This window comes from Oryzias latipes, chromosome 13 (assembly GCF_053564925.1).
Source record: "Oryzias latipes strain Hd-rR chromosome 13, Olatipes_Hd-rR_3.1".
NCBI lineage: Eukaryota > Metazoa > Chordata > Actinopteri > Beloniformes > Adrianichthyidae > Oryzias > Oryzias latipes.
The window spans coordinates 3,325,575-3,343,546 of NC_136249.1; the positions used below are offsets into that span (position 1 = coordinate 3,325,575).

General features: G+C 49.3%; 1 protein-coding gene across 23 annotated transcripts in view; it reads left to right on the plus strand.

Annotated features, from left to right (window-relative positions):
* The window catches only part of phldb1b (pleckstrin homology-like domain, family B, member 1b), an 88,437-nt gene that overhangs the window by 64,807 nt on the left and 5,658 nt on the right, over positions 1–17,972 (plus strand). For 10 of the 23 annotated variants that reach the window (XM_023961247.2, XM_023961249.2, XM_023961245.2 and 7 more), the window contains 13 exons: positions 1,480–1,617; positions 2,714–2,842; positions 3,770–3,925; positions 5,907–6,017; positions 6,082–6,174; positions 9,269–9,427; positions 9,600–9,725; positions 9,882–9,992; positions 10,071–10,173; positions 10,975–11,272; positions 12,000–12,090; positions 13,831–13,977; positions 16,130–16,349. In XM_023961247.2, coding sequence (XP_023817015.1) covers positions 1,480–1,617; positions 2,714–2,842; positions 3,770–3,925; positions 5,907–6,017; positions 6,082–6,174; positions 9,269–9,427; positions 9,600–9,725; positions 9,882–9,992; positions 10,071–10,173; positions 10,975–11,272; positions 12,000–12,090; positions 13,831–13,977; positions 16,130–16,349 — 1,882 coding nt within the window. The remainder of the gene's footprint in view (positions 1–1,479; positions 1,618–2,713; positions 2,843–3,769; positions 3,926–5,906; positions 6,018–6,081; positions 6,175–9,268; positions 9,428–9,599; positions 9,726–9,881; positions 9,993–10,070; positions 10,174–10,974; positions 11,273–11,999; positions 12,091–13,830; positions 13,978–16,129; positions 16,350–17,972) is intronic. The other 13 variants (XM_078929574.1, XM_023961250.2, XM_078929572.1 and 10 more) reach the window with 2 other exon arrangements.

A 17,972-nucleotide genomic window follows, 5' to 3' on the forward strand; every position in this document is an offset into this window, starting at 1 on the left:
ACATGAAAAACTTACCAGTACCTCCTGAAACTGGTGTGTTGACGCAAGACTCAGTCATTCGGTAGCCAATGAGCTTCTGGATGTGGGGATGTCCCGCCTCCCCTCCCCTTGACTGACGTGTCGCTGATTTTACGTGTCGACAGGTTTTAGAATCAAAACCGGAAAAAAATAAAAGCCCAACTCAAAAAATAAAAGCGCGACTCAAAACGCCAATTTCAAAATAAAAGTGCAACTCAAAACGACGATTTCAGAATGGAGAGAAAACAAATTGGCAGATGAGAAATAGGATTGTGCTTTGGGTTATAGCTTTTGGTTGCTAATTTTGGGTTTTGGTTCTCAATTTATGCATTTTGATTCGCAGATTTACGGTTTTGATGCGCAATCCATTAGGCGCTGAATTGACACCATAGACATTTGTCCAAAAAGTGTTTATAATCCTAACGCTCCTCCCTCATGTGGGAGGAGCTACTGCCAAAGGTTTTTAGCCTCCTGGAAGCAGTGACTGTATATCTGAATATTTTATATACAATCAGTGCATGAAAGACATGGACGATGTTCAGAGATCAGGTTGATTTAATTGACAGAGCCCTACACAGCATCGGTGATCCCGTCTCCATGTCTGGGTTCATGTATCCTTCAGAGTCTCTCCCGGTGGTGAGCCTCACCGTCTGCTGCAGGAGCTGCATCTGAAAGACGGACGCTTTCAGCCGTACTTCTGTGTCTCTGTGACCCAGTTTGACGACCTGCTGTTGTCCCGCACTAGTCCGAGGATGAAAAACATTTACAACATATACAAAATAAGATGAACATTTTATTATTTTTTCTATGCCAGAATTTTTGCTACACCACCGCTAGACTGCAGCGCCATGCCTGACGCTGGAAATGCGCCGCCGGGCCTCTGATTGCGTCTGTACATGAACCTAACTTTGAAACTGGATTCCCCCCATGTGCTTATTGCATTTTGCGTTTTCACGTCCTTGTTTGGGCAAAATGTGAGGCCGTAGTAGACGTGTTGCCAGCTAAAGCAGGGACTCAATAACGCAGGGAAACTCTCTAAGCTCAGAGGGCTGCTGGTTCATCTGCTGAACCCAGACACAGCGACTAGCCTGACAACTTCTGGGTTTGTTTTTGAAATAAAGATAAACCAAGGCCTTTACCTGACACGAAAGTTATTCACACCTGCCATTGCAAGGACGTTAGCAATAACCGAGCCCTTTTTGGTTTTGTGCCCCAACGGTGAGATTTGCACAGCTTTGACATTTCCTACCAAGCCTCTTCCAACTGTAGGTGGTGGACATGCACTTGTAAACAGTAGACAAAGAAGTAGAAGCCCCTCCCTGCTTGTCCAGTGTGAAAACAGTGGACTAAATGCTTTTAAACTCGTGTCAAATACCCAGGGTGTACGTAGCTTCAGTCTGTCAAAAGCAAAACTTCATTGATATCTCTGTGTTCCTAATCCCCGTTGGGGTTGTTCTCCAGGCTGAGATGGAGCGTGCCTTGCTCCAGGGTGAGCGGCAGGCCGAGCTTGACCAGATGGAAGCAGAGACTGACATCATAAGTCAGCTGCAGCAGAAGCTGAATGAACTGGAGAGTGCCATCCAAAGGGAGAAAGACAAGGTAAAAGTCACTGCGCCACATCTTTAGAGGTTTGCTTAGAAGATGAGAGAACTTGTCCCGGTCTGTGGGTGCATCTGTATCTCCATCTGTATCTCCATCTGTATCTCCACCTGTATCCACACCTGTATCTGCACCTGTATCCGAACCTGTATCTGCACCTGTATCTCCACCTGAATCCACAGCTGTATCCACACCTGTATCCACACCTGGATCTCCATCTGCATCTCCACCTGTATATGCACCTGTATCTGCACCTGTATCTCCACCTGTATCCAAACCTTTATTTGCACCTTTATCCACACCTGTATCCACACCTGTATCCACACCTGTATCTGCACCTGTATATGCACCTGTATATGCACCTGTATCTGCACCTGTATCTCCACCTGTATCTCCACCTGTATCTCCACCTGTATCCAAACCTTTATCTGCACCTTTATCCACACCTGTATCCGCACCTGTATCTGCTCCTGTATATGCACCTGTGTCTGCACCTGGATCTGCACCTGTATCTGCACCTGGATCCGCACCTGTATCCACACCTGTATCTGCATTTGGACTGCACGGTTTAGACGGAGGGCTTCGTCTCTGTCTTCTACACGATTGTCCAGCATCCTTCAAGTCTCCCTCCAGAACCTGACCATGTGCTCCTCCTTCTGACTGTGAGGTCCAGCCCGACTGCCGCCTGTCTGCCTTCCCTAGATGGTGCGGTTTCTGGTTCCTAGTGTACCACAACACAGCTTCCTGTCGCACACCACAAGAAAAGTGCCATCTTCCTGCTGTCATTTCACTGAGACCCCCTTGATGCAGGCTGGACCTGCTTCAACCACAAAGGGAAATTCATAGCAGTGGAGCATCTGAAGGAGCTGTATTACACAAAAAGTATCTGCCGGGTCTTCTGGAGGTCAAAATGCTGGAATACAGACTATCATCTTGTAGCTGTAAACAGGAAAGATCTTTTTGTGTTTGAAAGATTTAGAGAATAAAACTGGCATCATCGACTGGTATGGGGGTCGGAGTGGCCTCTTGACATGCGATCATCATTTCATCTGCATGGACTTAAGGGCGTGTCTGTCTCCATCCTGTCTCCATTTAGGAAAGGGCCAAAGTTGAGGCCGAGCGTCGGGCCCTGCAGAGGCTCCAGGAAGGCTACGCTGAGCTCAGGAACCAGCTCCACAACTGTCCCGAGTCCCTGAGGGAGCAGCTGCAGGAACAGCTCAAAAGGGTAGGTCTTCAGCCACAAACCCCATCCATACCAGAGTTTGTTTGGGTTCTGTGGGTCAGCCTTGTTCTGTCTTCAGCTCCTCCTTCCTCTATGCTGGACCTGGCTTTACTTGTAGTAAAACTGTATTGTTGCTCTTCCAGCTTTTAGGAGGAGACGGGTTAAAAAAAAAAAAAACTCCTCAAACACGAGGAGGAAAACGGTTTTATTATATCTCAGGGTTAGTTTTTTAGGTCTCTTTTAAAAGTGTTGATGAAATCCAACACGTTCATGAAGAAACGTTTGGACTATTTTGTCCTCAGACAGGACTCCATCATCTGCAAACACCATGATTCTCAGTCACTCTTTGTATGGGTTGAACTCATTGACTGTGCACGAGACCTGGACTGAATGGCCCCTCCCCCCTGGCATTCCAAAGAGGAAGTGGCCATTAACTTCTGTAGAGAAAGGACTACCTGTTAATCAGAATGTTCCTGCTCTGATGCATTTTTCTTAGCGTCTTTACTAATCCTTTTTCTGTATACGTTTTTCAAGTCCTAAACTGACCAATCAGATGCCTCAATAGAAGTAGGCGGTCCCCACTGGCCCCATGTTGAATATCGAAATATTTGATTGACAAATTCCATGTAGCCCACTTTTGAGTGGTAGGGGTGTGGACTTTCAACAAGCTCACTCCTGATTGGCAAGAGTTGTTGCCATAGCGATGTTGACTCAGATCCATTTGGACCAATTTACTGATGATTTGTGGTACAACATGGTAGCGTCGTGAAAAAACTTTTTCTCTGAAGCTGAAAGTAAGGCATTTTCAATTGGTGACGTCAACCTCACTCAGTCCAGTTCTCATATACAGTCATGCTGGTATCTGTGTTTGTGGTGGATTCTGTAGCCGTCAAAGTGGGTGTAACCCGCCCTGCTGTGCTGCTCTGTCAGGACGGAGAGCTGCTGGAAGCGGGAACAAAGAAGTTTGAGGACCTGGAGTTCCAGCAGCTGGAGAGGGAGAGCAGCTTGGAGGAGGAGCGGGAGACCATGAGTCAACAGCTGCTTCAGGAGCGAGCCGAGTACCAGAGAGGCGTGGCCAAACGGAAGGTGAGCAGACTCCGCCCTATGGAAAAGCTAGAGACCACAACTCAAATATACCTGGTGGCTTTACCTGTCTTCTGCAGGTGGGGATGTACAGAGCCTTGTGAAAGTATTCAGCCCTTTGAACTTTTCAACCTTTTGCCACATTCCAGTCTGCAAACATAAAGATATAAAACTGTAGTTTTCTGTGAAGAACCAACAACAAGTTGGACACAATCGTTAAGTGGAACCACATTTATTGGATATTTCAAACTCCTTTAACAAATAAAAAACTGAAACATTGGCTGTGCAAAATGATAGTTCCTTTCCTTTCCATCCTTTCCATCTGCAAACTCTCTCCAGATGTTCAGTGAGGATCTCTGAATGATCCAAAGTTGACCTGAATGGTTAATGATAATAGAACCACCAGGATGTCATCAAGTCTCCGTAGAAATGCTGCTGCTCTGTGATCGTCTCAGAGGTCCGTTTGAAGCGCAGAGAGCATGAAGAACAAGGAACCCCAGGCATGTCTGAGATTCTGTTGTGGAGACGTTTAGAGCCAGATTTGGATACAAAAAGATTTCCAAGCTTTAAACATCCCAAGGAGAACCGTGCAAGTTATAATACTGAAATGTAAGGAGCATCAGACCCCTGCAGATCTACAAAGACCCGTCCGTCCGTCTAAACTTTCAGCTCAAACAAGGAGAAGACGATCAGAGATGCAGCCCAGAGGCCCATGATCTACAGCTGAGGTGGAGTGTCTGTCCATAGGACAGCAATCAGTCGTATACTGCACAGATCTGGCCTTTATGGAGGAGTAGCAAGAAGGAAGCCATTTCTTAAAGATATCCATAGAAAGTGTAGTTTAAAGTTACCCACAAGCCACCTGGGAGACACACCAAACATGTGGAAGGAGGAGCTCTGGTCAGATGAAACCAAAATCCAACTTTTTGGGAACGATGCAAAACGTTCTGTTTGGCGTAAAGCAACGCAGCTCATCACCCTGAACACACCATCCCCACTGTCAAACAAGGTGGTGGCAGCATCATGGTTTGGGCCTGCTTTTCTTCAGCAGGGACAGGGAGGATGGGAAGATTGATGGGAAGATGGAAGGAACTACATACAGTAGCATTTTGGAAGAAAACCTGATGGAGTCTGCAAAAGACCTGAGACTGGGACGGAGACTTTTCTTCTAACAAGACGACGATCCAAAACATAAAGAAAATCTACGGGGAAGGATTCACAGAGAAACACATCCAGTGTTAGAGTCCAGACCTGAATCCATAGAGAATCTGTGGACAGAACTGAAACTGCTGTTCACAAACGCTCTCCATCCAAACTCACTGAGCTCCAGCTGTTTTAAGGAGGAATGTTCAAAACTGAAGGGGGCAAACCCCAGGAGACTCACAGCAGGAGGTGGAGCTACGAAGTATTCACCTAAGGGGGCTGAATCATTTTGCACGCCCAATATTTCAGTTATTTATTTGATAAACGAGTTTGAAATATCCAATAAATGTGGTTCCACTTCACGATTGTGTCCCACTTGTTGTTGGTTCTTCACCAAAACTTACAGTTTTATATCTTTGTTTGCAGACTGAAATGTGGCAAAAGGTTTAAGGGGGGCAAATACTTTAACAAGGCACTGTATATATAATAAATATACTAATTTTTAAAAGACAATAACATCCTTAAATAAGCCTAATATGTGGGGGGGTGGGGGCTCCATCTGCTCTGGATGAATTTAATCAGCATCTTTAGAAAATATTTTACAAAAGGAGGCAGAAGTGGCGTCTTTTAAGGGTATAGCAAAGGGGGAGGATCAGGGGGTTCTTTATTAGAGAGCAGTGTGCTAGCTTCCTCACCGGCTTTTATTTTGAAAAACAAGACCTGGACTGAGTGTCCAGATGAGAGTCTGCACTCCTAATCTGAGAGACAAAGACTTTCTGACCGTAGCACAGCTTTCAGCCCGGATGAGTAGAGGTGGTCCCAGCGTCTGCTGTGTCTGCAGGAGAGGGCGTCCGCCCTGCAGAAGCAGGCCGAGCAGCTGGGCCTGCAGGCGTCTCAGGAGCGCCAGCGGCTGGCCACCGACAGGACGCTCACGCTGCAGATGCTGCAGAAGGTCTGCACTCGCCCAAAAGCTTCCCTGGTGGAGAAGTGCTGGTTCTGAAATGCCTGTTCTGCAGGAGAAGGAGAGGCTGGCGGCGCTGGAGAGGAGCTACAGCAGTCTGTCAGGGGGGAGGAGCTTCTCCAGGTCCTCCTCCTCCGCCTTAAGGGAGGTGAGTGCATCCTCTCTGAAACCTGCGCCGGTTCCTGAAGCTCATTGCACTTTAGAATCGGAACCAAACTGACCAGCTAGTTTACTGCAGGTTAAAGGCCCGTACACACCGGGACGAATATTCGCCAGGCGTTATTCGCCAGCGTTTTTCGCCACGTTTTTTGTGTTCACACCCAGGCGATTTTCGCTGACGATGAGACGAGTGAACATGCAATTTCATTCCCTGACATTAGATGGCGCTTAATGTAAACAGAAATACTCCTGTACACAAGGTGGCGCTGCGCAACTTTACGCTTCTTAAAGTCACTTTTCACTCAGAAGAAGAGAGCAAGTATTTACACGCTTGTCAGAATCAAACAAAGAAAACATGAATATTTCAAGCACCAGTAGCTCCAACTGGTGCTTGGTTCGGGGATATTTTAGAATGTCCGTCATTATTTCTTTGCGGCAGTGTAGACGCTACTTGGCATCTATCTTCTTCGCTGGTATGTGTGCTCAGCAGGGCAGTTTTGTGTTTGAGCGCCCCCAAGTTGTGTTTTACTGTAACTTCAGAAGCTCCAGACACGTGTGCAAAAGCGCCATTCTCATTGGTCGAATAGATTTCGACGCGACGTGTCAAACCAAAAAAGCGAACCCGAGGCGTTTTTTAAAAAGTGACGCTTTGACGCGTGGCGTTTTTTCGCGTCGGTGTGCACACTCACATTGGTGCCCTTTGTTTAGTCAAGAGGCGTTAAACGTCGGCGAAAATCGCCGGCGAAATTCGTCCCGGTGTGAACGGGCCTTAACCCGTGAACACAGAAGCTCATGCTCCAGTGTTGGCATTCCTCAACGATTGTGACTCGGTCAAAGAGAATCAGCTGATCACATCAATGGCATGTTATTGGGTGACGACATCTACCGTGTTGAAATAACCTCTCTGTTCAGAAGCCCCGCCTACCCCAGCTCCGCCCCCTAAGGGAACTGCACAGACCTTCAGAGTGTCGCCTGAATTCTTCCATTCCTCCTCATCTCTCTGTCTCTACAGCTCCTAAGTGTGAGATGAGCTAACAGGAGACTCCGTAAGAACTACAAATGTGAGACGAGGACTACAAGCAGAGCATTTCCTGTGTGCAGACGTGTAACCCTGCACATCATAAATCTCCATCTAAAATGCTAGAAAGCTGGATTCACATCCGCTCAGTGTCTCGGAAAAGACGCTCCTGTGTTTCCTCCACCAGAGAAAGGATGAAGGAGGCACCGGTCCTCCCTCCTCTTCAAATGAAACACGTCCGGGTCAAAAGGTTCTCACTTCTCAGAAGAAGGGCGTGGCTAGACCCCCCTCTGTCTGCTGACCCACATCATGTGTGCTAAGCGTCTGACCTGGGTTTGCAGGTCCCTGAAAGCCGTCCTCAGTCTGAATCCTAAAGACCCGCTCTGATCACATTGGTGGGTTTTTGTGTTTTTAACGTCTTCCTGTAATCATAGTTGAAAGACCACTGGGGACACTTTCACTGTAGATCATCAGGTGATCTGAGTGGGTCCTTAAGTCTGGTTGCCATGACAACATTCTTATTGGTTGCCAGAAACGTGTTAGCAGATGATACTGATTATTGTTGGATTTAAATAACTTTTATCTTGACAAACTTTGGGATAAAGTTCTGACAGCAGGTCAGCTGGTCCTCTGTGACTGTGTTTGCTTTGCTTCCTCTTACCTCTTCCTCCTTCTCCTCTTTTTACGTTTTCCCTACTTCCTCCTCCTCCCTCCACCTCCTCTTCCTCCTTTGCCTTCCTCCTTCCTCCTCCTCCCTCTTCCCCCTCCTCCTTTTACCTCTTCCCTTCTCTTCCCCCTCCTCCTCTTTTTACGTCTTCCCTCCTTCCTCCTTCTCCCTCCACCTCCTCTTCCTCCTTTGCCTTCCTCCTCCTCCTTCCTCCTCCTCCCTCCTCCCCCTCCTCTTTTTACATGTTCCCTCCACCTCCTCTTCCTCCTCCTCCCTCCTCCTTCTACCTCTTCCTCCTCTTTTTACGTCTTCCTTCCTTCCTCCTCCTCCCTCCACCTCCTCTTCCTCCTTTGCCGTACTCCTCCTTCTTCCTCCTTCTCCTCCCTCCTGCTCTTCCTCCTCCTTCTACCTCTTCCTCCTCCTCTTTTTACGTCTTCCCTCCTTCCTCCTCCTCCCTCCACCTCCTCTTCCTCCTCCCTCTTCCTCCTTCTCCTTCCTCCTCCTCTTTTTGTCTTTCCTCCTCCTCCCTTCATCCTCTTCCTCCATTTCCTTCCTCCTCCCTCCTTCGTCCTCTTTTTACGTCTTCCCTCCTTCCTCCTTCTCCCTCCATCTCCTCTTTTTACATGTTCCCTCCACCTCCTCTTCCTCCTCCTCCCTCCTCCTTCTACCTCTTCCTCCTCTTTTTACGTCTTCCTTCCTTCCTCCTCCTCCCTCCACCTCCTCTTCCTCCTTTGCCGTACTCCTCCCTCTTCCTCCTTCTCCTCCCTCCTGCTCTTCCTCCTCCTCCTACCCCTTCCTCCTCCTCCTCTTTTTATGTCTTTCCTCCTCCTCCCTCCTCCTCTTCCTCCACCTCCTCCCTCCTCCTTCTACCTCTTCCTCCTCTTTTTACATCTTCCCTTTTTATACCTCCTCCCTCCACCTTGTGTTCCTCCTCCCTCTTACTCTTTCTCCTCCCTCCTCCTCTTCCTCCTCTTTCCTCCTCCCTCCTCCTTCTACCTCTTCCTCCTCCTCCTATTTTTACGTCTTCCCTCCTTCCTCCTCCTCCCTCCACCTCCGTCTTCCTCCTTCTCCTTCCTCCTCCTCTTTTTATGTCTTTCCTCCTCCTCCCTCCATCCTCCTCCTCTTCCTCCATCTCCTTCCTCCTCCTTCCTCCTCTTTTTACGTCTTCCCTCCTTCCTCCTCGTCCCTCCAACTCCTCTTCCCTCTTCCTCCTTCTCCTTCCTACTCCTTCCTCCTCCTCTTCTTCCTCCTCCTCCTCTTTTTATGTCCTTCCTCCTCCTCTTCCTCCAACTCCTTCCTCCTCCCTCCTTCCTCCTCCTCTTTTTACGTCTTCCCTCCTTCCTACTTCATCCTCCTCCTCTTCCTCCTCCCTCTTCCCTCCTCCTCTTCTCTATGAAGGAGTATGTGACAGTGGGCCAGCTCAGTCAGATGTTCAGGATGCCAAAAGTGGAGTCGTCCCCCACCTCCCCCACTTGCCAGCCTCTGCGGCCTGCAGCAGGTGGCCCCGCCCCCTCCTTCCTCCTCTCTGCAGGCTCCTCCCCTTCTCTGTCTGTGGAGGTGTGTCCTTCTCCTCCTCATTAGAGCTGCAGACCTCTGTTCAGTTAAGGCTGCGTTAGGAGAAAGATGAAGCGCCTCTCAGTCAAACGTTTCTTCTTCTGCTGTGACTCCTTAACCTACTTTCCTCCCTTTGCTCCTTTTCCTCCTCTCTGCTCCTCTTTGGGCTCCTCAGAGCCGCTCTGAGTCCAGTCATCCTCACCTGGCTAAGCTGGACTTTGAGTTGTGGTACCAGGAGCTGGTGACGGCCTCCAGCCGGCCTTGGCCCCGCCCCCGGATGGGCTGCAGGCCCCAGCTGCAGGTAGACCCTCCCCCTCCTGTTCTGCCGCTCCTTCCTCCTTCTCAGGTCTCTTTTGCGATGCTTGGGATCAGGAGTTCCTCCAAACAGGCCATGAGACTGATTTCCTTCGTCCTGCATAATCCTCACATCACATCCTTCTGCCCCTCCCTCCATCAGGTGTTTCGCTCAAAGCTGGACAGCGACCCCGGCCCCTCGCCCCCGCTGTCCGGATCCTGTTCTCCTCTGCAGCACGGAGCTGCAACGCTGGGAAGAAACTCCAGCTCCAAGGTACGTAAGCTGCCAGTTGGTGTTTGAGTGGCGTGAGGGGAGGGGCTTATGATGTTTCTCTGGTGCGTGCCTCGGCAGAGCCCCCTGCTGGCTGTCAGCAGCACTGGAAGTCTGCCCAGAAACCTGGCTGCCACCCTGCAGGACATCGAGAACAAGAGGCAGCTGGCTCTGCAGCAGAAAGGTATGCTCGTGCACGCTCACATGCACGCTCACATGCACGCCCTCTGGTTCTTCAGAGAGGAGTAGCCTCCAGCATCAGGTCCTGACCCTCTTCCCACATCTGTGTTGGTACCACCCCAAAGTCCTTTTCTGGTCTTTGCAGAAGCTCTCTCCTTTTTGTTCCGGGTCTGGGCCAACAGCTGGCTTGGTTCTGGACTCCTTAGTGCAGTTTTTTTCAACCAGTGTGCCGTGGGAAATTGCCCTCATTCACTGATCTAAAAACATTTATCATCTCCATGATATCAGCTCTGTGTTCATCCAAACAGGCACTGATAAAACACTGAGTAGTTAAGAATATGAAAGATCATAAAATACTTTTTTCTTTGTGTTTATTTGATTCTATTAAAGACATTTTGATAAGGATGACGATACCACGATTTAGCTGCAGCTTTAGCTCTGTTTTAGGAAAAGTCCCGCCCCTTTAACTGTCTCCACAATCATTCTTGGAGGCTTAATGACATGTCATCAGTCTGACCAATCAGAAGTGGTTAAAGTCTTCACTTCCTTGTTCTGATTCTGCTCATAAAGTCTCTCAGTTCCAACAAGTTCTGCAGCTACACGCCGCTCTCCTTCAGTCTGCATCTCTGTTGGTTATCTGAGGTTCTGCTGAAGACCGCCTGAGGTTCTGCTCTCATGATGGTGGAGGTCTTTGGGGTTCCGGTTCTGCTGGTGGCTCCATGTTAGCGTTGCTCCACCTTTGTCCCTAAACCAGATCCTGTCCTGCCCCCCCCCCCCCCCCCCCCCCCCCCCCCCCCCCCCACAGGTCAGCAGGTGATTGAAGAGCAGCGCCGCCGACTGGCTGAGCTCAAACAGCGGGCGGCTGCAGAGGCTCAGTGCCAGTGGGAGGCGCTCCACAGCTCGCAGCCCCACCTGGCCGCCGCCCCCTCCCCTTTGCTGACCTGCAGCCCCGCCCCCCTGCTCCACCACTCCATCCTGCACCACCAGCCGCCACCAGCAGGGGGGGAGCAGCCGTACGACACGCTGAGCCTGGAGAGCTCAGACAGCATGGACACCAGCATTTCCACCGGCAACAACTCTGCCTGCTCCCCTGACATGTGCACGTGAGTTTAACGTGTGCACGTGAGTGTGGCGTGTGCACGTGAGTGTGCCGTGTGCACGTGAGTGTGCCGTGTGCACATGCAGCAGTTCAGGGATTGGTCTGAAAAATGCAAATAAATCCTTTTTTAATGTAAAAGCATTGAAAGTTGACAACTTTCACATTGCCCCCCCCCCCCCCCCTGCATTTAAACATATAATCAAATAAGCTCTTTTTCAAACGTCATTCTTTGTCCGCTCTTGATCCACAAGGGTTAGAATAAATTCTTAAAATCTGTCATCTCTTACCAGAAAACGTTCATGGGGGGGTCTTTAGACTCTGCATTGACACTTTCACCGTCACTTGTAGTCTTTTAGGTTTGTGGCTACGTTGAACTGGATTCCATCTAGTTTCCATGGTAATTACAGTAAATCTGACAGCGTCTAACTGAGGCTACAGTATTGAAAAACTCTCCATAAATGACGTTTCTCACGCCGTCGGCTTCAGCATCAGATGACAGGAAGTCTGCATGATGAATGAGCCTCAGCGTTAGCCGCCGTGAACGCCGCCTTCAGAGGCAGATCGTCATTTTCCGGCCTGGGCGCTGATGAAACTTAGCAGTCACTGGGAGGGGGTCGGCCCCGGTGGGAGTGAACCGCAGTCGGTAGCGTGACGCAACCGCAGCTCTGTGGTTTTTCTGTTGGATAATGATCTGCTCGGACGACTTTCCATTGACGTCCGTTTGTCTGCAGAGTCGCTGGCATGGAGATGCTGAAAATTGAAGACATGGAGCAGATGCTGAAGGAGGCGCAGCTGGAGAAGGCCAGACTGATCGAGTGCCGGGTAAGACGGACGAGCAGCAGAAGGCTCATCCATAACTCTGATGGGGTTATTGTGTGATCGGGCTGTGATGAAGGAGCTCAGCAAAGAAGATCCAACTCCTGCAACTGTCTGCAGACAGCTGCTTTTCTCTGTAGAAGGATACAGGTGTTTCTGCTGAAGCAGACAGAGCTGCAGACAGAGCTGCAGACAGAGCTGCAGACAGAGCTGCAGACTGCTGCAGACAGAGCTGCAGACAGTTGCAAACAGAGCTGCAGACTGCTGCAGACAGAGCTGCAGACAGCTGCAGACAGAGCTGCAGACTGCTGCAGACAGCTGCAGACTGCTGCAGACAGCTGCAGACTGCTGCAGACAGTTGCAAACAGAGCTGCAGACTGCTGCAGACAGAGCTGCAGACAGCTGCAGACAGCTGCAAACAGCTGCAAACAGAGCTGCAGACTGCTGCAGACAGAGCTGCAGACAGCTGCAAACAGAGCTGCAGACTGCTGCAAACAGAGCTGCAGACTGCTGCAGACAGAGCTGCAGACTGCTGCAAACAGAGCTGCAGACTGCTGCAGACAGAGCTGCAGACAGCTGCAAACATAGCTGCAGACTGCTGCAAACAGAGCTGCAGACTGCTGCAGACAGAGCTGCAGACTGCTGCAGACAGAGCTGCAGACTGCTGCAGACAGAGCTGCAGACTGCTGCAGACAGAGCTGCAGACAGCTGCAGACAGAGCTGCAGACAGCTGCAGACAGAGCTGCAGACTGCTGCAGACAGAGCTGCAGACTGCTGCAGACAGAGCTGCAGACAGTTGAAAACAGAGCTGCAGACTGCTGCAGACAGAGCTGCAGACAGCTGCAGACAGCTGCAAACAAAGCTACAGACTGCTGCAGACAGAGCTGCAGACAGCTGCAAACAGAGCTGCAGACTGCTGCAAACAGAGCTGCAGACTGCTGCAGACAGAGCTGCAGACTGCTGCAAACAGAGCTGCAGACTGCTGCAGACAGAGCTGCAGACAGCTGCAAACATAGCTGCAGACTGCTGCAAACAGAGCTGCAGACTGCTGCAGACAGAGCTGCAGACTGCTGCAGACAGAGCTGCAGACTGCTGCAGACAGAGCTGCAGACTGCTGCAAACAGAGCTGCAGACTGCTGCAGACAGAGCTGCAGACTGCTGCAAACAGAGCTGCAGACTGCTGCAGACAGAGCTGCAGACAGTTGCAAACAGAGCTGCAGACTGCTGCAGACAGAGCTGCAGACAGCTGCAGACAGCTGCAAACAGAGCTGCAGACTGCTGCAGACAGCTGCAAACAGAGCTGCAGACTGCTGCAAACAGAGCTGCAGACTGCTGCAGACAGAGCTGCAGACTGCTGCAAACAGAGCTGCAGACTGCTGCAGACAGAGCTGCAGACAGCTGCAAACAGAGCTGCAGACTGCTGCAAACAGAGCTGCAGACTGCTGCAGACAGAGCTGCAGACTGCTGCAGACAGAGCTGCAGACTGCTGCAAACAGAGCTGCAGACTGCTGCAAACAGAGCTGCAGACTGCTGCAGACAGAGCTGCAGACAGCTGCAAACAGAGCTGCAGACTGCTGCTTTTCTCTGTAGAAGGATGAAGGTGTTTCTGCTGAAGCAGACAGACCAGGGCCTGGACGCATCTGCAGGCTGATCGTTATGCTCCACATGAGCAGCAGAGCAGGAATGAGTGCATCTGAACAGAGGGCGCAGAACAAAACATAATCAATGATGGCCGTCCTCCCCCAGGAACAGGAGAGCCTGGCTCGCCGTCAGATGCTGGAGGAGGAGAGGAGGAGGCGGGAGGAGGCTGAGAAGAGACTCCAGGACGAGGCTTTCCACCGGCAGAGGCTGGTGGAGAAGGAGGTGAAGCTGAGGGCCAAGAACTTCTCTCAGGTCTGTAGCACTGCAGTGGTCAGAAGGTCCAACTCCCTACCGAGTGATTTGTATGCCTCCACGATGCACACGAAACCTTCCAAGTTGCAAATGAAAACATTGAATATTTGCTTTCAATTTATTTTATGCTTTCCAAAAATAGTTTTACGTTTGAAACACAAATGTTTACACATGCGTTGTGTGTCATCTGTCTTTTCTCCGAGTTTGATTTTGCTGACACAAGTTTCAGTTTAGCGTGACAACGCTGCCATCAAACAGCCTTCCTGTTCTAAGGTCACCAGTTCACCTTTTAATCCCTTTCTCTGTATTCTGTATTAGATCAGCTGATGAGGCTAGCGTGTAGCAGTGCTGGACTGTTTTTTAAAAGCTAGCGTAGTCACAGTAACGTTTGTTTTAGCCGGTTATGTTCTATTGGGGGTTTTGTGAATTTGCTAACTAGGCTGATGTGTAGCATGTCACAAACACGGTAGAGTTACTGTGAACACACTAGGGGTGTGCCAAAATATCGATATGGTGATATATCGTGATATTTAGTCCCGTGATTGATTCTCGATGCGTCTTCGTCAAGTATTGACCTTTTATTTACGTTTGAAGACCCTGTAAAACGTTATATTAACCATCCTTTGGAAAAACGATTCTTCAGAGGGTCGATAGGGGGCGCTTGTTGTGAGATTGGCTGTCGCGGGCGAACGAAAAAGAATACACATTCAAACAAAGATGGCTGACGGGAAAAACGAGGAGAATACTGAGAGCAGCAAGTTAAAAGACGCGCCGGCAGCACTGAAGCTGCATTAACGGAGTTGTGTGAGAAAGCCGTGGTTGTTGCTGGCCTGAATCCGACACAGCCCGGCATGGATACCTTTATCCAGGAGAAGCTACCACCGTCTTCTGCCAGAGCAGAGGCAATAACAAACGGGATTGCTGTTTACATGAACAAGGGGCTCCGTCCCTGCAGCAGGTGGAGAACCAGGGGTTTGGGTTTTTATTGAATGCATCAGAGCCACGCTTTGACATTCCCTCTCAGAAATACTGAAACAATGATCCCTGCACTGTACGCCCAAACCAGAGCTATGGTTGACATGGAAACAGCAGAAAGAGGGGCATCCCTGCCCTTAGACCCCCCTTCTCCTCAAGAGGTAGACGAGCGGCATCTTGACGCTAAAAAGCCTGATGTTCTCCAGAAAAACATGAACATATAAACATACATCACATGCAGCTTTTCCCCAAACGTGTTGTTCACAAAGATGTTTACTTTTAGATGCACTTTAAGTTCATGGATTTTATCCCTGGTCATTTATTTTTAAAGTAGTTTATTTCATAAATAACTTAAAGGAAAGTTCCTAGCTACTTGATTTTTGTTTCCACCACATTTGCACTAAATGGTTCATTTATTTTTAACAAAGACACTAGAATTAGTTCACAGAATTAATATCTGATTTACAACTATTTTTTAAATAATGCGATGGCTATGGCTTTGTTTTTTAAAAGTTAATACCAATGTGCCTGCAGCTACTTGACTTATTCATTTTTGATCCTGTTTACAGCAATGTTGTACTAAATAATGACACTGCTGTTCATGTTCACTATTGTTTACACTGAATTTTACTGATATTTCCAAATGAAAATTGTCATTGTTGGTCAAAGACAGAGTATTACTGATTTCAGCAATGTTGCACAAAAGTCTGTTATTCATTACACCAAATAGGACACAAGTTGTTCATTATCATTGTGTTGAAAAACAAAAAAATAAATGGAGAAATATTTTCCCAAAAAACTGTTTTTCAAGTTCTTCTTTCTTAAAGTTTGATATATCGTGAGGATATATATAGATTATCGCCCTATCGTGATAGTATCGTTATCGTGAGCAATGTATTGCAAATCGTATGGTGATGTACCCAGTGATTCCCAGCCCTACTACACAGTTAATAAAGTCTTATTGACGTTAGGATTTGTCTCACAAAATACGTCTTGTAGTTCGGAGCGCCTTCAAGTTTAAAATAGACTTTTCCCTGGCGCTGCACCTTCTGATCTGGTGCGGCCTACAATATGGAAAATAAGGTAGATAAAATGTTATGAGGCTCACTATTTAGTAAAAACAAGCTTCACCTTTAGTCCCGCCCACATTCCTCACGTTGCTGCTCTCTCCCCGCAGGCCCGTCCCATGACCCGCTACCTCCCAATCCGCAAAGAGGAGTTTGACCTGCGCTCGCACGTGGAGTCCTCCGGCCACAGTGTGGACATGTGCCACCACATCATCATCACCGAGAAGATGTGCAAGGGCTACCTGGTGAAGATGGGGGGCAAGATTAAGTCCTGGAAGAAGCGCTGGTTTGTGTTTGACCGCCTCAAGAGGACCTTCTCTTACTTCAGTGGTGAGAGTCCGTTCTCTGAACCAGAGGGGTTCCTGTTTCTAAAGGAATCACAAAACCTGGTTATCTAATGGTTCTCTGCTAAATGTGTGGGCGTGGTTTCGTCTTATGGGTGTGTTTTCATCGTATGGGCGTGGTTACATCGTATGGGCGTGGTTTCGTCTTATGCGTGTGGTTTCATCATATGGGCGTGGTGTCATCGTATGGGTGTGGGTTCATCGTATGGGCGTGGTTACATCGTATGGGCGTGGTTTCGTCTTATGGGTGTGGTTTCATCATATGGGCGTGGTGTCATCGTATGGGCGTGGTTTCATCATATGGGCGTGGTGTCATCGTATGAGTGTGGGTTCATCGTATAGGTGTGGTTTCAACGTATGGGCGTGGTTTCATCGTATGGGCGTGGTTTCAACGTATGGGCGTGGTTTCATCATATGGGCGTGGTGTCATCGTATGAGTGTGGGTTCATCATATAGGTGTGGTTTCAACGTATGGGCGTGGTTTCATCGTATGGGCGTGGTTTCATCGTATGGGCGTGGGTTCATCGTATGGGCGTGGGTTCATCGTATGGGCGTGGTTTCGTCTTATGGGCGTGGTGTCGTCTTATGGGCGTGGTGTCGTCTTATGGGCGTGGTGTCGTCGTATGGGTGTGGATTCATCGTATGGGCGTGGCTTCATCGTATGGGCGTGGTTTCGTCGTATGGGCGTGGTTTCGTCGTATGGGCGTGGTTTCGTCTTATGGGTGTGGTTTCGTCGTATGAGTGTGGTTTCATCGTATGGGTGTGGATTCATCGTATGGGCGTGGTTTCATCGTATGGGTGTGGTTTCATCGTATGAGTGTGGGTTCATCGTATGGGCGTGGTTTCATCGTATGGGCGTGGTTTCATCGTATGGGCGTGGTTTCATCGTATGGGCGTGGTTTCATCGTATGGGCGTGGTTTCATCGTATGGGCGTGGGTTCATCGTATGGGCGTGGTTTCGTCTTATGGGTGTGGTTTCATCGTATGGGTGTGGTTTCATCGTATGGGCGTGGTTTCATCGTATGGGCGTGGTTTCGTCTTATGGGTGTGGTTTCATCGTATGGGTGTGGTTTCATCGTATGAGTGTGGGTTCATCGTATGGGCGTGGTTTCATCGTATGGGCGTGGGTTCATCGTATGGGCGTGGTTTCATCGTATGGGCGTGGTTTCGTCTTATGGGCGTGGTTTCATCGTATGGGCGTGGTGTCATCGTATGGGTGTGGATTCATCGTATGGGCGTGGCTTCATCGTATGGGCGTGGCTTCATCGTATGGGCGTGGTTTCGTCGTATGGGTGTGGTTTCATCGTATGAGTGTGGTTTCATCGTATGGGTGTGGTTTCATCGTATGGGCGTGGTTTCGTCTTATGGGTGTGGTTTCATCGTATGGGCGTGGTTTCGTCTTATGTGTGTGGTTTCATCGTATGGGTGTTGTTTCAGCTGCAGTAAGACTGTTGGTAGGGTTTCATACTGAGTGCTTTTCGCTGAGGGGGGGGGGCAGACACCGGTATTCTATGGGTCAACATTGCCTGAAGCGTCTCATTGGGGGGTAATCTGGGGCCCGTCAGAAGGGGGGCTGACATGGAGGATGGTGGTACGTCAGTGACACAGA